This window comes from Oryctolagus cuniculus, chromosome 17 (genome assembly GCF_964237555.1).
Source record: "Oryctolagus cuniculus chromosome 17, mOryCun1.1, whole genome shotgun sequence".
Taxonomy (NCBI): domain Eukaryota; kingdom Metazoa; phylum Chordata; class Mammalia; order Lagomorpha; family Leporidae; genus Oryctolagus; species Oryctolagus cuniculus.
Genome location: NC_091448.1, coordinates 46,565,778 through 46,589,194, shown reverse-complemented (window position 1 = coordinate 46,589,194; position 23,417 = coordinate 46,565,778). Strand labels below are relative to the sequence as shown.

The 23,417-nt window shown below is 45.6% G+C and overlaps 1 protein-coding gene across 4 annotated transcripts in view; it reads right to left on the bottom strand.

Moving 5' to 3' along the window:
• The window catches only part of VPS53 (VPS53 subunit of GARP complex), a 177,307-nt gene that overhangs the window by 48,517 nt on the left and 105,373 nt on the right, over window positions 1-23,417 (bottom strand). For all 4 annotated transcript variants that reach the window (XM_070061170.1, XM_070061172.1, XM_070061171.1 and 1 more), the window contains 2 exons: window positions 12,345-12,439; window positions 799-1,041 (listed from right to left, as the gene is read on the bottom strand). In XM_070061170.1, the coding sequence (XP_069917271.1) occupies window positions 799-1,041; window positions 12,345-12,439 (338 nt within the window). The remainder of the gene's footprint in view (window positions 1-798; window positions 1,042-12,344; window positions 12,440-23,417) is intronic.

Sequence of the window (23,417 nt, the reverse complement as noted above, 5' to 3'; positions counted from 1 at the left end):
CCTCTAAATAATGTAAAACTCCCATAAGTGACATATTTTAGTGACAATGACAGAAACTAACTCCAGGATTATTAAATTTAATGATGGGAGATTTGTAAATGCTAGAATCAGAAACATTACTTATGGTCATGATCGATTACAGTAAAAATTACTGTATAACCAACCTGGCCCTAAAGCCCTAGTCAAATCATCCACTAACTTTAAGCAATAAGCAATGTAACAACACTTTATGTCCAGACTAATACAGTGTTAAGCAATGCTCCTGTCTCCACCAAATCCTACCATACCTTTAAACAACAGACTGTCCTGCAAGATGCAAACACATGGTAAGAAACACTTGAGAACCTAACAAGACAAGGGAAACAGCACTGACATGCCTCCCTCGTGGCTAGCACTCCAGGGCATCATTTCACTGAATGAGGTCTGAATGAAATTGCTGATGCTATGTTAATAGTTACTTCCACCATCATCTCACTTTTTTTGGGGAGGAAGGGCAAGCACCTATAGTGGAATTCGTGTGAATGAAGCCCCATGTTAGTGGAACAGAATCCCTTTAGACCACTGTGGTAAGATCTGACCTACAGTGGCAGCCAGCATGGGGATTTCTGCTAATGGTCTTGATCAGCTGTGGAATGTCGTTAGGGAGGAAATAGTTTCAGGCCCTGGGGAACTCAATCACACTGTTTTCCTCCTTAGTAGTTCAGTAAACAACTTCAGAGTGGATTTCCTAGCAGATTCCATATTTAGGCATACTTACGATCTCACTTCACCACCCAGACCACGAAGAATAGGACTCACTTGGGCAGATTGCCAGAGAGGATTTTCCAGGCATATTCTCGGAGGTACTTCTGGAAAATGGTGGTCAGGGCGATCATTGGCTCCCCAGTGCTGAGCTGAGAGCACTGCACCATGCACTTCTTGTAGTAGACAAAGAGGTCGGCACAGCTGGGGAGCACGGCACCCCCTTCATCAGTATTGGGCTTAGGTGGCCCTTGGGCTTTGAAATCAGCCACAAACCGATCTATCAACTCTCCAAGGTTTCTAGAAAGAAAAAACAAAATGTTCTTTTACTTCAAGAAAGGCAAGGCAAATGTGCTTTTTTGCAATGTACATAAATTACTGCTGAATAATCATTGCTACTGCTTTTTATCAATATCCTCACTCGCCACCACCACCCCTGTGCTAAGGGTGGCAGCGAAGCTCGGTATTTGTAGGCTGTTTTATGTTCGCAGGGCATTTCATTCCCACACCGACCCAAATCCCTGTGAAAGACACGAGTGATTGTTGGCCCTCTAAAAGAAGAGAAATCAAGACTGAGGCTGTTTGTCACACAATTCAGTGGTAGAGCTGAGTCCAGACTCCAAGTACATACAGTGGTTCTACTACCATATTCGTACCATCTCCCCATTCCACAAGTGAAGGCCCTGGATAACAACAGCAATCATTTTCTGAACACTTATGCTCAAGGAGGCATTAGGTTGGTGCTTTGGATGCATCACCTCATTGAATTTCATTTATCCTTCACAATAACCTTACAAAGTAGGCACTACTCTCACTTTTAAAGTTAACCACTCTACTGCTTAAAACACAAAGTTACGATGTCAGCAAATATTTAGACATCACAAACCTAAATGTGTCCAAGAGACAGATGCCTAAATAAAGAGAAACTGTAAAAACATACACAAAAATTAACACTTTTCTTCTCTTTGAATGCAGCTTTTTCTTAGCACTTCCAAAATCAAACACATTATGATTTTTTAAATCAAACACATTAAAAAAAAGAAAGAAAGCAAGCAAGCAAGCATCCTGTGACACAAGGGGGTAGGAGCAGCTCCAGATCTGCCCTGGGCCCCGGTGGTAACAACGGGTGCAATTTTCTTCTCTTTCTCACTCCCAGATCCCTGAATGTGCCTTGGCCACACGGAGTCATGACTTGTCAGAATCCAGCAGAGCTCTGTCGATTGTTCTCTGCACTGCACTGCACCGCTGTGCTGTGTGAACAATGGGAGGGACCCCCTCTACTCTTGACATTTTGCATCTTTTTAGGTTTCTGTCTAAGGCTACAGGAATCCAGCTGTGTTTTTAAAATGTATTTATATAATAGTCAAGAAGAAGAAAAAAAGGAACCACACACAGCATCAATTAGCAGGGACAAGAAAAAACTGACATTTTACTCCAGGGCTTTTGTTATTGAAGGTTTATTATATCCAGATGTGGCTACTCTGCCGTCAAAGAACTTCAGGCTTAGGCTGGGTCTTTGTCTGTGGCGACAGAAAGCAGGGAAGGCTCTCGCTCATTTGCCCTGGGAAGCTACGTGGCCACCACCCCTATTCCTCACAACCTCTTCTTGCCTCAAGTTTCCCCTGGCCCTCCAGCCTCTCCTCCACAGCTCACCCTACACACTGAGCAGTGAGTGTCACCTCCTCACCCCATGACTACCCCCTCCTGCCTGGCCGCCACGTTCTCCCTCCATATTTCATTCACCCTTCAAGTTCTGCTCAGGTACAACCACTCACATCAATTCTCTCTCGCAACCACAACATCCACCATCTATCACGTACTGACACTGGATTAAGAAAAAAAATTCTATTAATTGACTCACTCACTCATTCATTCATCCATTCAGCAGAGGCAAAGAAAAGCAGAGAGAGGACATTCCCATCAGCTGGTTCACTCTCCAAATACCCACAATGGTCAGGGCTAGGCTGAGGTGGAAGTGGAGACAAGAATTCAATCTGTTTTCCCACACTGGTGGCAGCAACCCAGTGACAGGATGCATCACTGCTGTCTCCTATGGTCCGCATGGGTAGGAAGTTGCAGTTGGGTAATAAACCCAGACACTTTAATATGGGACAAGAGCATCTTAACCACTGGCCTTGATGCTTACTTATAAAGTGTAAGGACACCATGGGGCTGGCGCCATGGCTCACTAGGTTAATCCTCCGCCTGTAGCACCGGCATCCCATATGGGCACCAGGTTCTAGTCCCGGTTGCTCCTCTTCCAGTCCAGCTCTCTGCTGTGGTCCAGGAAGGCAGTGGAGGATGGCCCAAGTGCTTGGGCCCTGCACCTGCATGGGAGACCAGGAGGAAGCACCTGGCTCCTGGCTTCAATCAGCACAGTGCACCGGCCGTAGCGGCCATTAGGGGAGTGAACCAATGGAAGGAAGACCTTTCTCTCTGTCTCTCTCTCACTGTCTATAACTCTACCTGTCAAATAATAATAATAATAATAAAAAGTGTAAAGGCACCAAATATTGAAAAAACACGCCAGCCTTCTCCTACCCGGGGCCCACTATAGGCAATGCTAATTAATAATGGCTCTCTTTGTCACTGAACTTTAGTGTCATTCTAGAATCTTTCTTCTTCATTTTTTAGGAAAGATTTACTCATTTACTTAAAACAGCGACAGAGAAAGGGGGAGACAGAGGTTGATCTTCCATTTACCTGGCTTACTCCCTAAGTGGCCCCAACAGCCAGGTCTGGGCCAGGCCAAAGTCAGGAGCCAGTAATTTCATTTTGGTTTACCACATAGGTAGCAAGAGGCCCAAGTACTTGAACCATCTTCTGCTTTCTTCCCAGGCACATTAGCAGGAAGCTGGATTAGAAGCAGAGAAGCTGGGACTCAAATAGGCACTCCAGTAAAGCCACATAAGCAGTGGCTTAACCCACTGTACCACAACACCAGCCCCCAAAATGCTCCTTGAGACAGCACTACAACCAGTCACTCGTAACCTGAAGTCGGTACAAAAGGTGGAACTGCTTGCTTCACAGCAGAAACTCCCGTGTCATGCCATGTTATCATAAGCTCCTTGAGAACAGAGATCACGCTTACGCTACTTCTGCTTCCCTGGCCCACTGCGCACACTACGTGTGGTGCTGTCATGCTGATGCCCATATATACTTAGTTGTCAACTTCCACACTGTGCTCCTAAGGGATGGGCATGGAGTGGTGGGGAGAGAGAGATGGATGGGGCTGGTGGCTGGTGTAGTGGAGAACGTGTAACAGAAGGCAAAGGACTGCACCTCAGTCTTCCTTCTTATGAGACTCTAGTCTCCAAGCTGACAGTGGCAACCAAAACAGGGGCCAGAACTCTGAGGCACGTTCACTTTCATCACTCTTCTCTTCCCCAGAAGCTGGGTACTTACCCACTTACTTCCTATTTCACAGTCAACTGATGAGTAGGATAATAAAACAACTGTGACCACAGAAGATAGAGAGAATTCTCACTTTAAAAGAACTCTAAATATCTACATTTTTGCAGAATGCCTACTGGGTTACTTTTGACATTGTTCTCCAGCATGGATGAGAAACAAATCCATCAGGAAACCTTCCTCTCCCTTCCACCTCCCATTCGGTGCATCGGCAGGCTTTGATGCCACCCATTAGAAATGGGGCCAGCAACGTTTCTCAGAAAAGAAGGGAAAAAGTTACCCCAATGGGAATGGGTAAGGTTCATTAGTTGTGAAAAAATGATCCAATCAAAGATTGATCAAGTACTTATTATGTGGAGAGTTTGGTGGCCTGTTAAGTTTAAAATATAAATGATTTTTTTTTAAAAAAAGTTATTTCTTCCATGCAACAATGACTCCCCTGATTCTTGGCATGGTCTTTGTGTAGGACCTGTGGAGCAAGGGATGCATGGGTGAAGGAGTAGAATCACAAGGGGGTGCCTCTTACACTTCAGAGCAAGTACAACCAAGCAGAGTTTATGAAAGGCAAAGTCTGGATCTGGCGCTGCACGGATTAAGACACAGTTCCTGAAGCAGGTGTGTGGCGCAGTGGTAAAGCCGCCACTTGAGATACGCACATCTCCTATTGGAGTGCCTGGACTCGAGTCCCAGCTCCTTTCTTGATTCCAGCTACCTGCTGGTGTGCACCCTAGGAAGTAGCGGGTTATAGCTCAAGTAGTTAGATCCTTGACAACCAACTAGAGATCTGGTTTGAGTTCTGGAGGCCCAGACTTGGTTGTTGCAAGCATTTGGGAGAGTGAGCCAACAGAAAGAAAGCTCTATCTTTGTCTCTGTCTCTTTGCTGCTCAAATAAATAAATGAAATTAATAACAGCCCTGAGTAGAAGCAGAAGGCATTGTTGCCTCCATTTTGTAGATGAAAAAATCAGGTTGAGAATATGAAGTTACTTCCCTAAGATCACAGAATTTATTGGAGCTGGGTCTGATGCTAAGCTCTACATGGTATACCATGCTTTGAATTCAAAACTATAAAATACTACACAGCTAGACGGTATCACTGCTGTTACCTACATTTTCTCCAGCTTAAAGAACCAAGGCATGGATGTGTGGTTTCTTTCGTCCTCTTCTCTGCAGCTTGAGTTTTGTACTCAAAGAATGTTTAAGCATTTCAGGGTATCACGTGACACACTGTTGGGAGTTCTACTGATAATGCCCTAGGAGTAGACTATTGCAGAGTGGTTATCAGTAGAGGGAAAGGTTAAAACAAGAGGAGGGAAAAGGCTGGCGCCGCGGCTCAATAGGCTAATCCTCCACCTGCAGTGCCGGCACACTGGGTTCTAGTCCCGGTCGGGGCGCCGGATTCTGTCCCGGTTGCCCCTCTTCCAGGCCAGCTCTCTGCTGTAGCCAGGGAGTGCAGTGGAGGATGGCCCAAGTGCTTGGGCCCTGCACCCCATGGGAGACCAGGAGAAGCACTTGGCTCCTTGCTTTGGATCAGCACGGTGCGCTGGCTGCAGCATGCTGGCCGCAGTGGCCATTGGAGGGTGAACCAATGTAAGGAAGACCTTTTTCTCTGTCTCTCTCTCTCACTGTCCACTCTGCCTGTAAAAAAAAAAAAAAAAAAAAAAGAGGAGGGAAAAAACACCCCACTGAAGACTGGGCTTATCCACAGATGACCAAAGCCATTTCTTCCAGTGGATCTGCAGTTAGCATTCACAGAAATAATCCACTGGAAAGTAAAGTAGTAGTTAGAGCAGTAGTAAAGTAGTAGTTAGAGCAGTGGCAAGGGAGGTAACGAAGGGTAAAGCAGCTGAAGACAGACTTCTGAGAGTTACAGAGCTTGCTCATCCAAGCACTCACGTTAACATGCACCTTTTCTGCTTCCCTTTTGTTGGGGCCAACAATTTGGCTCTTGGGCAGCCAGTGGGTTTGGGCAGGGAAGGTTTGATTGAGCACCTCTGGGAGGCTGGTTACACATAGGCAAATGGAGCAAACAAATGAATATATTAAGCCAAGTTTCTCACTGTTGTAAAAGGTGGTTACCAACATGGAAAAGAAGAGGCTAAAATAAAACTATTGTATTAGATTGGAACTTAAACTATCAGCAAGAATTCATGGTTTTAATACATAAACAGGTATAAAAATAGTCATAGATATGCATGAGTAGATACATGTATATTTATACACAAAAATGTCTTTCTTAGCCCTCTCAGCTAACAGGACCTAGATGCGATGACATCCAAGCAGCAAAGAGCATTCCAAATGTCTAGAATTTGGTTTCTAAATACCATTTCCCATCAAAGGAATAAGGGATTCTTGGAAAAACAGATGATTCCAGAGATGGGATTAAAAAAAAAAAAGCTAAGATAAGCCTTGTATTTTTTTGTTGTGCCTAAAAAGAAGAAAGTATTTAAAAAAATGACAGGCATACATAACAAGAATGAAGAACCAGCTTGTAGGGGTTCTCAGTGGCCCAATCTGGGATGATTTGGCATTAAAGTAAATAATTATGGATCCTGAAAGAGAAAAAGGATGACAGTAGAAAAACTGGTGAAATTCCAGTATGGTCTGGAGATTAGTAAAAAGTATGATACCAATGTTAACTTACTAGTTTTGATAACTACCTATGTAAGATGTTAACATTAGGAGGAACTAGGTGAAGAGAATACGAGAAAATTATACTACTACTGAAATTTTTTGTAGGCACAAATATATTCTAATACAAAGTAAAAGAACAAAAAAGACAGTAATGTTAATAATCCCTTGAATAAAATAGGAACCCATGAAGCCATGCTGTTACAGAGAATGTTGACATTTTTTATTTGACAGGTAGAGTTACAGACAGTGAGAGACAGAAAGAAAGGTCTCTCCTCAAATGGCCGCTACGGCCGGTGCTGCGCTGATCCAAAGCCAGGAGCCAGGTGCTTCCTCCTGGCCTCCCACACGGGTGCAGGGGCCCAAGCACTTGGGCCATCCTCCACTGCCTTCCTAGGCCATAGCAGAGAGCTGGACTGGAAGAGGAGCAACTGGGATTAGAACCCGGTGCCCATATGGGATGCTGGTGCCACAGGCGGAGGATTATCCAAGTGAGCCACAGCGCCAGCCAAGAATGTTGATATTCTTAAAGGAGAATGTCAACTAACAGATGTAAAGAGATGACAACTAGACAAGTTATCAATTGGCAACCCTCTTAGTAATAAATGATTCAAGTAAGAATCATCAATGAATAGTAAAATAAAGAAGTGAACAATGAGAAAAAGCTATGATATAGTCTTAAGGATTCTCCCCAAACTTATTGTTTATTAATATATCAAGAAAACTGGAAGACAACATCCTAATGATGTAATACAAATGAACATCAGAAGTTATGATACAAACTGACATTGTGAACCTCCTGGTAAGCTTTTTTTTTTTTTTTTTTTTTTACAGTCAGAGTGGACAGTGAGAGAGAGAGACAGAGAGAAAGGTCTTCCTTTACCATTAGTTCACCCTCCAATGGCCGCCGCGGCCGGTGCGCTGCTGCCGGCGCACCGCGCTGATCCGATGGCAGGAGCCAGGAGCCAGGTGCTTCTCTTGGTCTCCCATGCGGGTGCAGGGTCCAAGGACTTGGGCCATCCTCCACTGCACTCCCTGGCCACAGCAGAGAGCTGGCCTGGTAGAGGGGCAACCAGGACAGAATCCGGCGCCTTGACTGGGACTAGAACCCGGTGTGCCAGCGCCGCAGGCAGAGGATTAGCCAAGTGAGCCACGGTGCCGGCCCCTGGTAAGCACTTCTAAGAATACAGCATCACTTACACATCAATTATAAATCACAAGGAAACATCAGATACACTCAAACTGAGACATTCCACAAAGTTACTGGTCTATAAGCTTCAAAAATTTCAAGGTCACAAAACACAGAGACAAGTTATTCTTCTGGATTGAAGGTGAACAAAGAGGAAAAATAAATGTGAGCTATGAATCCTGGATTGATTAAATGGCAATATTGGATCAATGTTAATTTTTTATGTGGTTATGTGGCTGTATCCTTGTTTTTGGAAAATAAGGAATAATATATATTTTAAGGAATAATAGTTTGAGAATTCTAATGGTAAAAATGAAACACATTTGTGTAAGTGTGTGTACGTGTGTGTGAGAGAGCGATGGGAAAGGTAGCAGTTAACTGAGAGATCTGGGTGAAGGATGTACAGGAGCTTCCTGTGTAGTTCTTGGAGCTCCCACTTCATGCCCCTTCCCTGGGTTTTGGCTCTGCAGTTCTATTGCTGCTGCACTTCTGGCTAGGGTCAGTGCTGTCAGAATGTCCCCTGGGCAGGTGGAAAGCTGGGGAGATGAGGGAATGGACCCATGCCAGGCCCAGCAGAAAGCTGAAACAATGATAAGGCCACACACCCCCATAAGGGCCTCAGACATGATCAGAGTGAGGGTAGGGCAGGACCAACTCCTAGGCAGGCCCGCTCCTGAGTACAATTTACTGTGTGCCAAGGTCCAGCATGTCACCTCTCCATCCTCACCACAGAGTCTGTGAGGTAGGCATTATTAACCTCGCCCTAGAGAGGACAAAAAATCTGGCTCCTGGCTTCAGACTGGTACGTGCAAAGCTCTGATGCAAATCCCGGTCTGTCTGGCATGCAGGTCCACGCTCTTTCCCCTGTACTGTGTTGCGTCCCTGTCACATGGAGTTTGTGACTGGTCTGAGACTATCCTCTTTCGCAGATCTGTGAGTCAGTGTGACGGAAAGAGTTCTGTTTTGCACAACGTTAGTCCCCATCTGAGTTGCTTCCTCAGCTTCAGGATTCTTTGACTGAAGGGAGGAAGGGTTTCCTGGAGTTCCTTGAAATTATACTCAAAACTGTGTGTGAGTGTATGTGGAATCCTTCTCTTTTTTGACAAGAGGATTTCCACTGGGTTCCTACAAGGATCCATGACTTCAAAAGGGCTGTCTGACTCTCTCCTTTGACAGATGAGGAAATGGAGCTCTTTAACTCTCTTTGTAACTTCAAGCCTTTTCTGCTTACTCTGGAGCGACAACAGTGCAACCTACGCAGTTCTCCTCTGGGTCGCTTCCGCTGCCCGCCTCGCGCCGTGGAAACATGCTAGGGAGGCCAAGCAGCAGGGTGAGAGGCCAGCACTGCATTTTTCGTAGAGAAATGGAGACTCCCTAAGGAAGGAGGTCTGGCTCCAGGAACAATGAATGTACTTTGTATGAGGCAAGGCTGCATGGCGAGTGGGAAAACGGCTCTCCAGGTCAGGTAGGCTTTGTGAAGGACGTGCTTTTCTCAGGTATGCGCCTCACACCCTGGACCCCATAGCTTCTAAGTCTTTCTAAAATCAGATTCTGGATTGGTAAGAGGAGATGGAGCTTGAGCCAGGTGGGTCACTCTTAAACCCGCTAATGTGTACAAGCAAATAACTGACCCTTTCTCTTGACTCTCAGTGGCGTCTTACTAACTTCCTGGGAGGAAACTTGTGAATGCAGAAGGCAGTGCTCTCAAAGGATGAAACAGTGACACTAACTACTGCCCCCTGTGCAGTAGCTGCACACATGTCCAGTTGACAGGAGGAGGGAAACCAGCCTTTACAAGGCAAGCAACAGCAAAGCAACTTTTTTGAAAGCACTTGTTTTAAGCTATTTTATAAAGTTCATGTAAAAAATCTGTATGCATTTATTTAAGAAATGTGTAGAGGGAAGGGGAGGGAGAGAGAAAGGGTGAGGGAGAGAGAGAGGGAGGGATGGAGAGGGAGAAAGAGAGAGAAAGAATGAGAATGAACTCTCATTTGCTGATTCACTCCCCAAATGCCTGCAATCACTGGTTTGGGCTGGGCTGAAAGCTGGCAGCTGGGAACTCAGTCCATGTCTCCCACATAGGTGGCAGAAACTCAATTACTTGAGTCATCACTTATGCCCCCCAGGTTCAGCATTAGCAGGAAACCGAAATCAGGAGAGGAACCAGGTATGGAATCCAGGCACTCCATCTAGAAGTAGATGTTTTAATTGGTGCTTCAACCACTAAGCCAAATGTCCCTTCTGGGATTTTAATAAGAAATATGAAGCAATTTAGAAAATAAAACAGGGGCCAGGGACCAGCGCTATGGCAGCGCAGGTAAAGCTGCTGCCTGCAGTGCTGGCATCCCATATGGGCGTCAGTTTAAGTCCCGGCTGCTCCACTTTCAATCCATCTCTCCGCTATGGCCTGGGAAAGCAGAAGATGGCCCAAGTCTTTGGGTCCCAACATCCACATGGGAGACCTGGAAGAAGCTCCTGGCTCCTGGCTTCAGATCGGCACAGCTCCAGCCATTGTGGCCACCTGGGGAATGAACCAGCTAATGGAAGACATCTTTCTCTGTCTCTATCTCTCTCTGTAACTCTGCCTTTCAAATAACTAAAATAAAGTATTTAGAAACAAAAAATAGGGGCCAGAGCTGTGGCAGAGTAGTAGGTTAAGCCTCTGCCTGTGGCACTGGCATCCCATATGGGCACCGGTTTGAGTCTCAGCTGCTCCACTTCCGATCCAGCTCCTTGCTAAAGGCCTGGGAAAGCAGTAGACGATGGCCAAAGTGCATGGGCCCCTGTACCCAAGTAGGTAGCCTGGAAGAAGCTTCTGGCTTCAGACTGGCCCAGCTCCCAGCCACTGTGGCCATTTGGGGAGTGAATCAGTAGATTAAAGACCTTTCTCTCTGTCTCTCCCTCTCTCTGTAACTCTACCTGTCAAATAAATAAATAAAGTCTTAAAAATAAAAAAGAATTTTCTCGGAGCTGCTGCTGTTCTCCTTCTGTCAGCCATGTTCTGGTTCTCCTACAAGCATTTGAAGCCCAGTCCAGTGCATCTCCGGTCAACCCAGCTTTTCCAAAATCTGCCCTCCAGCACGGAGAGGCCTCCAACAGCTACTCTGACAGCAGCACATATTCAGGCAAGAGGAGGGGTCTCCCTCCTTGGCCAAAGCCCCTCACAGAAACCACAGATACAAATGTGCACACACTCTTCTGGCTGTGGAAAGTCGTGGCAGCAGTAGGCTCCTTTGTACCGATATTTGGAACCTGTGAGTTTGTGAAAAGGATATACATTAAATGGATGATAAGTAAAATAAAGAATCCTTGAGTTCGCTGTTAGGTAAACAAACAAATGAGGGAGAAGGGAAAGCTCGTCCTTGAGGTGGAACTCCAGCGAGTAAATACAGGAGAGAGGACAATCAACATCTGGCGAACTCTGCAGTAACAACTACTTCAGGAGGAATCATCAAGGGACTAAACAAGAGTGGGCAGAAGCCTGATGAGAAACAGGAAATTTACATAGTCTCAGTCTCCCCCTGCAAGATACTGACTAGTTACAAAGAAAAACAGTGACTCCATGGTAGAGAAAGCTGGCCAGAAACACCACCTAAAGGAAGTGATCGAAAGGAATATTAGCAGTAAAGAGATACATCGACCTAACTCCCGGAACTATGCAAGGGGTCACATCGATATATTCTTGCCAAAAACACATAACCTGGTTTACTGCAGAAGAAACATTAGCAAACTGAAGTTGAGGGCACTGTGCTGAATAGTTGGTGGATACTCTTTTCAAAAAGTTGAGGTTGCAAAAGATAGAAAAGACGAGAAACTATTCAAGACTAAGAAGGCCCGAGACCTAACTGTATGATTACAGATACCTGAACACGAAATGGTATGTTAGTAAGACAAAGCTTTTTTCCTGATTTTGATAACTGTGGTTATACAAGATGTTAACATTCTCAGGGGGGAGGGTATGTGAGAACTTCTTTTCCTATTTTTGTAACTCTAAATTATTAGAAATGAAAAGTTAAGTTATACTTGAAAACATATACATCAGAGATTAGGCATTCTTACCATGTCGAGTACCTAATGCTGTAAGGCTTTCTGGGCTGACGTACACCAGGGCTCAACACCAAAATGCAAACAAGGGGAAGTGTGGGGATCCGTATGGGGCCTTATTAGAGTCAAACTCGGGCTCCTGAGATTTACAGACACAATAAATAACATTGAAGAGATGTAAAAATACCCTAAATGGGTTTCCAGAGAGGGCCGCAGGCGAGCCAAGTCCCTCCTCCGGCTTCTGGAAACAGTTGTGCCCTTGTAAGACCCCGCCAAGATCAGAGGGGTGAAAAACGCAGGCAGAAGACAGAAAAATGTACACCACTCACTTGTCTTGGGACTCGATGTACACATAGAGATGAGGCTCAAAACACTTGGAAACAAGGCCGTGAAATGGATTGTCTGGGGCTTTGGGCTTCTTTGGCTGCAAAGAAAAAAAAAAAAGAAAGAAAAAAGAACTCTATATTTGAGCAATCTTTGCAAAATTTCAAAAATAGTCACTTCAAAAATTCACATGAAGCTTCCAGGCAAGCGAACACTTGATGTCACTGTAGCAGGAGCACACCCTGCATCATGATCCATCCCAGGCTGAATTAGTGTCATTTGCTTGCTTTGTATGTGGTGAGAGATTTACTGCGACTTTGATAACACGTGCATTTTTCCTTTGAAAGCTATTCATCATCTGACTGTTTTAAAAATTTAAATCCCGGGGCCAGCACTGTGGTACAGCAGGTTAAGCCACTGCTTGAGATGCTGGCACCCCATATGGGTACCAGTTCAAGTCCCAGTTGCCCCACTTCAGGTTCAGCTCCCTGCTGACGGCCTAGGAAAAGAAGTGGAGGGTGGCCCAAATGTTTGGGCCCCTGCCATCCATGTGGGAGACCTGGATGAAGCTCCTGGCTTCCATCTGGCCCAGTGCTGGGCATTGTGGCCATCTGGAGAGTGAACCAGCAGATAGAAGCGGGATGCAATGGTTGGAGCTGTAAGGCCGCCACCCTGCAACATCAGCCCCAAACTCTTTCAGAAATAAATACATCTTTTTTTTTTTTTTAAAGATTTATTTATTTGAAAGTCAGAGTTACACAGAGAGAGAAGGAGAGGCAGAGAGAGAGAGGTCTTCCATCTGCTGGTTCACTCCCTAGCCATCCCCAGATGGCTACAACGGCCATAACTGTGCCAATCTGAAGCCAGGAGCCAGGAGCTTCTTCTGGGTTTCCCATGTGGGTTCAGGGACCCAATGGCTTGGGCCATCTCCTACTGATTTCCCAGGCCATAGCAGAGAGCTGCATCAGAAGTGGAGCAGCTGGGACTCGAACCAGTGCCTATATGGGATGCCAGTACTACAGGCAGCGGCTTTATCTGCTACGCCAAAGCGCCAGCCCTAATAAATACATCTTAAAAAAAATTTCACCCCTGATGAATAGCAGCACTTTGTGTTTGTGTGATTTAGAATTGATAAAATGTTTTCACGATTTAATTTTTTAAAAAAAGATTTATTTACTTGAAAGACAGAGTTACAGAGAAAGGTAGAGCCAGAGAGAGAGAGGTCTTCTATTCCACTGGTTCACTCCAAATGACTGCAATAGCCAGAGCTGAGCTGATCAGAAGCCAGGAGCTAGGAGTTAGGAGCTTCTTCCAGGTCTAACCACGTGGGTACAGGGACCCAAGAAGTTGGGCCATCTTCTATTGCTTTCCCAGGCCATAGCAGAGAGCTGGATTGAAAGTGGAGCAGCCAGGACTCGAACCGGTGCCCATATGGGATGCCGGCACTGCAGGCTGGGGCTTTAACCTGCTGTGCCACAGTGCCGGCCCTTACGATTTAAATTTTTTTTTTTTTTTTTTTTGACAGATAGAGTTAGACAGTGAGAGAGAGAGAGACAGAGAGAAAGGTCTTCCTTCTGTTGGTTCATCCCCCAAATGGCCACTACAGCCGGCGCTGCACTGATCTGAAGCCAGGAGCCAGGTGCTTCCTCCCATGCAGGTGCAGGTGCAGGGACCCAAGCACCTGGGCCATCCTCTACTGCCTTCCTGGGCCATAGCAGAGAGCTCGACTGGAAGAGCAGCAACCAGGACTAGAACCCAGCACCCATATGGGATGCCAGTGCCGCAGTCGGAGAATTGACCTAGTGAGCCACGACGCCGGACCCTATGATTTAATGTTTTTTTGTTTTTGTTTTTTTTTGACAGGCAGAGTGGACAGTGAGAGAGAGAGAGACAGAGAGAAAGGTCTTCCTTTGCCGTTGGTTCACCCTCCAATGGCTGTCACGGCCAGTGCTGCGGCCGGCGCACTGCGCTGATCTGATGGCAGGAGCCAGGTACTTATCCTGGTCTCCCATGGGGTGCAGGGCCCAAGCACTTGGGCCATCCTCCACTGCACTCCCTGGCCACAGCAGAGAGCTGGCCTGGAGGAGGGGCAACCGGGACAGAATCCGGTGCCCTGACCGGGACTAGAACCTGGTGTGCCGGCGCCACAAGGTGGAGGATTAGCCTAGTGAGCTGTGGCGCCGGCCCCTATTTGATAGCCTTCATTTGCTCATTGTTACTGTGGCCAAGCACTTTGCTATAGAACAGTATCTCGCTGACTTCCCACAACCATCTTCCATGCAGGTATTATGACTTATATGACACCTCAAGTCCTAGAGGTTCAGAGGCTGCTGTTTTGTTTTGTTTTAAAGAGTTTATTTATTTGAGAGCCAGAGTTATAGAGAGAGGGAGAGACAGAGAGAAAGATCTTCCATCTGTTGGCTCACTCCCCTGAGCTGGGCCCATCTGAAGACAGGAACCAGGAGCTTCCTCCGGGTCCCCCATGTGGGTGCAAGTGCCCAAGTACTTGGGCCATCTTCCACTGCTATCCCAGGCCATAAGCAGAGAGCTGGATCAGAAAAGGAACAACTGGGAGTCAAATCAGCATCCATATGAGATGTTGGTGCTGCAGGTGGAGGCTTAACCTACTATACCACAGTGACGACCCTCAAAATTTTTAATTTTTTAAGATTTAAAAAATTGGTAATATTTTACCATATTTACTTCACTTATATTCTACACATATATACTATTTTTTAAAAAACAGATATTAATATCACAGAATGTGGGTTTCATGACAGTGGTCAAAAGTGATCATAAAGGGGACGGAAGAGTAGCTTGCCACACACATGGTATAATTCAGCGCAGCAATGTTTGTAACCACATATCCAATAATACAACATCCACACAAGTTTTAGACTGTACATTTTAATTTCCACAAATAACAGAAAACATGTGATACTATTTTATCCATTTTACAAGTCAAAAATGCATAGAAATTTATGCCCGGCAGTATGACAAAAATAATACTTTCCTACTATAGTGGGTTATTATTTTGCTACATTTTAACAAAGAACTGTCAAGTCATTTTAACTCAATAACAAATTACAGTGATAAAGACATTCCAGCCTTTACCCTTAATCACAGAACAATTTGAAAAATTCCTCATGTTTTGAAGTCAATTTAACTACATTTACTTAGTTTATCAAATGGGATATGATTTTTTAGAGAAAACTCAACTGCCAAAAAAAATTAGAAAAATACAAACAAAAACAAAACCACTTGTACAGTTACAAACCTTCTTTCTAGTCTGTTTAGCTTTATTCTTTCAGCCAGTGACTGGTTTAGATCTACAACTCTCATATATCATTGTTTTCCTGCAATACTTCCTACATTTTTTGATTTCACCAACAAGTGTTAAGAAAGAGAAAGGTGGGGCCGGTGCTGTGGCTTAGCTGGTTAAGCAGCTGCCTGCAGTGCTGGCATCTCATATGGGCGCTGCTTCTCGTACTGGCTGCTCTACTTCTGATCTAGCTCCCTGCTAATGCGCCTGGGAAAGCAGTGGAAGATGGTACAAGTGCCTGGGCCCTCACCCACATAGGAGACCCAGATGAAGCTACTGGCTCCTGGCTTCCACATGGCTTCCAGCTGGCCCAGCCCTGGCCATTGCAGCCATTTGGGGAATGAACCAATGGATGGAAGACTCTCTCTCTCTCTCTCTCTCTCTCTCTCTCACTCTCTCTCTCTCTCTCTCCCTTCCCTCACTGCCGCTGCTTCTTCCTCTCTGTAACTCTACCTTTCAAATAAATAAATAAAAACCTTTAAAAAAAAAAAAAAAGAAAGAGAAGGGTGAGGGACCAAAATAGGGTTGCTAATTCTTTATTTTGTTCCTTTCTCACCACAAAATCTTAAAAGAAAAAACATTTTTTTCCAAAGATTTATTTACTTGAAAGGCAGAGTGACAGAGGGAAAAGGAGAGATCTGTGTGCTGGTTCACTCCCTAAATAGCCGCAGTGGCTAGGACTGGGCCAGGCTGAAGTCAGAGGCCTGGAACTCCATCCAGGTCTCCCACATGGGTGGAAGGGGCTCAAGTACTTGAGTCATCTTCTGCAGCTTTCCTAGGTACATTAGCGGGGAGCTGCATTGGAAGTAGAACAGTTGGGACTTGAACCAGTGCTCAAATGGGATACTGGTATTGCAGGTGTCAGCTTAACCTATTGCATCACAAAGCCAGTCTCAAAAGAAAAAACATTCTATAGTCCCAAAGTTTCATGAAAATAGCAACATAAAGGTAGTCCTTTTTAAGAATGACAATTATACCAGATGGCTAGAAAGACAATATTGTCTCTAGTTTTTGCCTTAGATCAATGAAAACCTAGGCTGGTACTGGTTACCAGATTGAAACTTGGAAATCAACAATAGCTTATATAGCAGGCAAGCATTTAAAAACTATATTTGCTATTTAATTCTTTTCCAAACATCTAAAAGATAAACAATGAGAAGCCTACACTTTACTTTCTATCTTAAAAAAATGTCTATTTTGGGGCTGGAGTTGTGGTACAGTAGGTAAAGCCACCGCCTGCAACGCCAGCATTCCATATGGGTACCGGTTCATGTCTCAGCTGTTCCACTTTCAATCCAGCTCCCTTCTAAGGACCTGGGAAAAGCAGCAGAGGGTGGCTCAAGTGCTTGGGCCTCTGCTACCCATGTGGGAGACTCTGGAGAAACTCCTAGCTCCTGGCTTTCACCTGGCCCAGTGCTGGCCTTTGTGGTCATCTGGGGAGGAAACCAGTGGATAGAAGATCTTTCTATCTCTCTCTCTCTCTCCACCCCCTTCTCTCTATAACTCTGCCTTTTAAAGTAAATAAATCTTTTAAAATGTCTATTTTGTCTACAAAAGGATCCTTAGCTAGACCTCTGACTAGGGTTGATGCCACGGTATAATTTGGGCACAAACTGACACCCATAACACTGGGTGAAATGAACTGCTCACATCATTTTTTGAAAACTAGTTTGCTGAGCTGATTGACACAAAGAAAGCAGCAGGGACATGTATTGTAATGCAGCAGGGTTAAGTCACTGCCTGGGATGCCTGTATCCTGTATCAGAAGGCCTGGCATTGAATCCCACCTTCACTTCTTTTTTTAAGATTTACTTATTTATTTATTTGAAAGAGTTACAGAGAGAGAGAGAGAGAGAGAGGTCTTCCATCCGTTGTTTCATTCCCCAGTTGGCTGCAATGGCAAGAGCTGAGCTGATCCAAAGCCAGGAGCCAGGAGCCTCCTCCAAGCATTCCTACCTGGGTGCAGGGGCCCAAGGACTTGGGCCATCTTCCACTGCTTCCCCAGGCCACAGCAGAGAGCTGGATTGGAAGTGAAGCATCAGGGACTTGAACCAGCGCCCAATGGGATGCCAGCACTGCAGGCGGCAGCTTTACCTGCGCTGCCAAGGCGCCGGTGCCCCACCTTCACTTCTAATCAAGCTTCTTGCTAATGTGCATGGGAGGCAGCAGATGGTGGCCCAGGTGCTTGTGTCCTACCACCCATGTAGGAGACTCAGATGGAGTTCTGGGCAAATAATGATTACCCTTTTCTGGTCATTTCAAAAATACAACATTGCAATAGTTAGAAACATTATGGTAATGATCACTAAAAATTAAATGTCCATTTTAGGCACACCTCAATCTTGTACTTAGCCTGTTCTTTTCATCATCTAAGACTCCTGTGTCTACATTTTTTGGCAAAATTTCCAGTTATTCCTAAGAATAACTGCAGTTTGCTTTAACCATCTGGAAGCCAATACTGAAAGCAAACCTTATAGTGGACTACAAGAGGGCCACACAAGACTGGTTCCCTGGGGTGTCTGGCACAGTTAAGACACTGTTTGTTGGGGCAGGCACTGTGGCATCGCAGGTTAAGCCACTGTCTGCAGTGACAGCATCCTATATGGGCACCAGTTCAAGTCTCAGCTGCTCTACTTCCAATCCAGCTCTCTGCTATGACCTGGGAAAGCTGTGGAAAATGGGCCAAGTGGTTGGGCCCCTGCACCCACGTGGGCAACCTGGAAAAAGCTCCAAGCTCCAAGCTTTGGATCAGTCCAGCTTCAGTCATCGTGGCCATTTGGGGAGTGAATCAGCAGATGGAAGACTCTCTGTCTCACCTCTCTCTCTCTGCAACTCTGCCTTTCAAATAAACAAATCTTAAAACAAACAAACAAGCAAACAAAAAGACACTGTTTGCAGCACCCAAACCCCATATTAGAGTGCCTGAATTGGAGTCCCAGCGCCTCTGCTTCCAGTCGAGCTTCCCACTCACGTGCACTCTGGGGGACAGCAGATGATGGCTCAAGTACTTTGGGTCCCTGCCATTTAAATGGGAGACCTGGACTGAGCTCCTGACTCCCAGTTTTGGCCTGGCTCAGCCCTGTTGTTGTGGCCATTTCGGGGAGTGAACCAGACCATGAAGATCTGTCTTCTGTGTCTGTGTCTGTCCTTCTGCCTTCAAAAAACACACACACAAAAACCCCACTGGTTCACTGAGTGAGTCTGCTGGAGGCGGAGAGCTCCACTCCAGCGCAGATGCTCTGGGAGGCCGTTTGTACTTCAGCTCTGACGGTTATATGGAAGTGGCCCGCATCCCTTCCACTTTCCCGAGGCAGTATCTCTTTTCTTATTTTACACTTTTCAATAAGGTGACTTGTCAAATGAATAAACAAATGTTACTTAATCCATCTAACTTTGTAAAACTGGATATCCTGATTTTAGATTTGGAAAATATGACCACTATACCCCAAGGTCTTGATTAATTAAAATATAATGATGAGTAATACTTCTTTTATTCAAAAATTTTTTTTTTCCTACTGAAGGAAATATTCACACTTCTGTAGTATAACTTCCGGTAATCATAAATGGAAGCTTACATAATATACAATGTTGGCATTTTTAAAATGAACATGGACATTGCGTATTTGGCTCTACCGACTTACCAACAATGTTTTAATTTATCACTTTAAAATGAGTCCATACTTATATTTGGGAGTTCTCAGTAATATTCTTACAATTTTTTCCCCTAGGCTTGACACTACTTAAAAAAGAAAAAAAGAATAACAACAAGAAAGTTGAGGAATGGGAGTTAATTGCCTGGCAAAAAATCCTGGACGGCAGTGATGCGCTCCTCCAAGGGCCACATCCGCGGTACTCCACGTGGCCGGGAGGGCAACCGCGCAGACATCTGAGCAAGAGGGGCTTGGACCCGTTTCCTGGCCGGGTAATGCGCTGCAGTGATGTCAGCTGCCACCACTGGGGGACGCTCTGGAGGGGCACATGCACCTCGCCACACTATGCTGGCAACTTAGGAAGTCTAATTACTTTAAAATACAAAGCTTTTTAAAGTAAATGAAAAGTGGTTCAGAAGAGTTGAACCCTGCATGTGAAGAAATTTCAGGAAAACCTTTCTTTATTTTGTTTATAGTTTCCTTTATGCACAGAAGAGACATACAATAAAAATCTGTCTGAATAAGTCTAAAGGGCTCATTCAGTACATTTAAAATGCAGACCCCAAGTGATAAGAGAAAATGGGTAATGGTCTTCCAACAAACGTCTGTTTGTCAGTTTCCATAGGTCCTGTACGTGGTAAAGCCCCACAGAACACCCAGAAGGATGCATAACCAGACAGGGCTGGCATCCCAACCCTGCGTTTCCTTGCCTTGTCCCCTTATGGTGCTCTTCTGCGATGAGGACACACTGCTTGGTCTTGTCACTGCAGCACCCAGCTCAGCCTACCATGTGAGCTGAAGCTTGAGGGTATAGGAGTGACTGCCAAAGTTTCTTTCTTTCTTTTTTTTTTTTTTTTACTTTTTCCCCACAGGGCTGTCACCTGTGGATATAGTGCTTTATGACTGTGCTCATGCTCAGACAGTAGGTGCTGGAACTTCAGCTCCAGCTGCTGTCTCCCTTTCTACTCTCTAGCTCCAGCTTTAAGAATGTACTAAGTCATTTAGTGGTACCATTCAGCTAGATTTCTGAGTCTGTGAATTCTGTCCAAAAGCTGCAGATGTTTAAGCTATTTCCTCCTGGAGTTTGATGGAATAATAAAAGGTTACTGTTGTCGCAGTAAGGAGGTCTGCAGCTGGTCCCATTTCCTTTTATTACTATCCAATGTAAACAGATTAAATCTAAGTGCTCCAATCACCAAAACGGTACATTTTAAAACCAGAAATTCCTGACTTCTCATTCTTTCTTTTTATGCTTTGAGCACCCCCTACCCCTACCCCCTTTCAGGTATCATTTTTTTTTTTTAATCTTTGGGAATATCTTGGCAACTGATTGTTCATAGCCTCTTCTTAACTAAATGCCTATCATCTACCGTAGTGAGCAGGAAGTAACCCTGACCTTGAGGGCCCCATGCCCTTGACTGAATTCATTACTAACATCGTGAGGCATCCCTCCCTGACACCAAACAGGGCTTCTGCTCTTCCTTGTGTCCAGCTCCAGAAGCCAACAGGCTGGTGGGAAGGAGGAGATGCTGGGGCTCCCACCTAACCACACACAGAAGCCCTGGGAGGTCGGGGTAGCACTGAGGAGGCATTAGTCACTGGTGTGTAAGTTTTATTACTAATGAGTAGCAGCTCATGGAATTGAGGATGGATCATCTAGTCCAGGGGTTTTCATTTTTTAAAGAGACATAAAAGGGCCAGTGTTGTTTTGTAGTGGGTAAAGCCGCCTTCTGCAGTGCCAGTATCCCTTATGGGTACCGGTTCAAGTACCCACTGTTCCACTTCCATTCCAGCTCCCTGCTAATGCACCTGGGAAAGCAAAGAAGATGGCCCAAATATCTGGGCCCCTACACCCATGTGGGAGACCCAGAAGAAGCTCCTGGCTCCTGGCTTTGGATCCATTCAGCTCCAGGTGTTGTGGCCATTTGGGGAGTGAAACAGTAGACGGAAGATTCTAACTCTGCCTTTCAAATAAAATAAATAAATCTTTTTTTAATAAAGAGAAACATAAGACTCCTGTTTCAAAAAAAAAAATTCTATCTGAAAGTCTTCAGTACAAATCGACTCAAAATGGGATGCCCTGATTGCAGGGACATAGGTCCCTGGTCTCCTCCCAATTCCACATAGCAACATCTGATAGGAGATAAAAGAATATACTTTGCAAAAAATTAGCCCTCTTGGGGCCCATGCTGTGACATAGTGGGTGAGGCCACCGCCTGCAGTACCAGCATCCCATATGGGCACTGGTTCAAGTCCTGGAGGCTCTACTTCCAATCCAGCTCTCTGCTATGGTCTGGAAAGGCAGTGGAGGATGGCCCAGGTCCTTGGGCCCCTGAAACCGCATGGGAAGACCCAGAGGAGGCTCCTGGCTCCTGGCTTCAGATTGGTGCAGCTCTGGCCATTGTGGCCGGATGGGGAGTGAACCAGCAGATGGGGGACCTCTCTCTCTCTCTCTCTCTTTCTGTGGCTCTGACTTTCAAATAAATAAAATAAATCTTGAAAAAAAAAAAAAAAAAAAACAATTAGCCCCGTAAAGATAAAAAAAAAAAAAAAATAGGGAGGCCAAGAGAGAATGGGAAAAAAAAAAAAAAAAAACCCTACCTAAGGTCACATGGTCAGTTAATGGCAGGCCAGAGCCCAGCATTTTCCTCACTGTATGATCTGCTTTGCCCCACATATTCATCATATGTTAGTGTTTTGTCTCTAAAACAAGCAGGTTGGGGCTGGCACTGTGCCATAGCAAGTAAAGCCACCACCTATGATGCCAGCAACCCATATGGGTGCTGGTTCAAGTCCCCGCTGCTGGGGCCAGAGCTGTGGCGCAGTAGGTTAAGCCTCCTCCTGCAGTGCCAGCATCCCATATGGGCGTTGTTTTGAGTCCCGGCTGCTACTCTTTTGATACAACTCTCTGCTGGCCTAGGAAAGCAGTAGAAGATGGCCCAAGTGCATGGATCCCTGCACCCGTGTGGGAGACCCAGAAGAAGATTCTGACTTCTGGCTTCGGCCTGGCCCAGCCCCAGCTATTGTGTTCATCTGGGGAATGAACCAGGGATGGAAGATTTCTCTGTGTTTCCTTTTCTCTAACTCTGGCTTTAAAATAAATTTAAAAATCTTTTTAAAAAGTACATCTATATAGTGTATTAAAAAATCATTACCTGACAAATTTCATCTGGCAAAATTGACTTTATAGGTAAAGGAGACTCTCTGTATCATCCAGTTTAGTAACATCCAGAAATGACTAGGCTAAAGAGCAACTCTTCATGGCAGCAATACCATCTGTGTTCAAGGGCACAATGCTGGACGTGATGTTGGCAGCTCCCAGCACTGGGAAGACTGTGGGCCCTGCCCACAGCACATGTGCAACAGGTGCAGGCAGCCCAGTGTGGGTAGAAGACACAGCACGGGAATGAGCTCTAAACCCAGGTCCCTCCCACCCGAGTCCTTGCTCACAAAATGTGAGAACTGAATTTCTGCAGTGAGAAGAAATCTTTCGTTTTCTCTTGTGACAGCAATAATTGGATAATTTTAAATCAACGACATCTAATCTGACACATTTTTAGGACACAGCCTCAGGCTATCCCTTTAGGTTTGTTCATGTACTTTTTTTTTTTTTTTTTTTACAGGCAGAGTGGACAGTGAGAGAGAGAGACAGAGAGAAAGGTCTTCCTTTGCCGTTGGTTCACCCTCCAATGGCCGCCGCGGCCGGCGCGCTGCGGCCGGCGCGCTGCGGCCGGCACACCGCGCTGATCCGATGGCAGGAGCCAGGAGCCAGGTGCTTTTCCTGGTCTCCCATGGGGTGCAGGGCCCAAGCACCTGGGCCATCCTCCACTGCACTCCCTGGCCACAGCAGAGGGCTGGCCTGGAAGAGGGGCAACCGGGACAGAATCCGGCGCCCCGACCGGGACTAGAACCCGGTGTGCCGGCGCCGCTAGGCGGAGGATTAGCCTAGTGAGCCGCGGCGCCGGCCTGTTCATGTACTTTTATACTGGTGGCTCACTTCTCGTTCCCCCACTCTTGAGACACAAAGGTACTAAAAAAAAAAAAAAAAAAAAAAAAAGAGCACTGGGAAAGGATTCCTACTTTTTGACTTTTGGACCTGGGTTCCA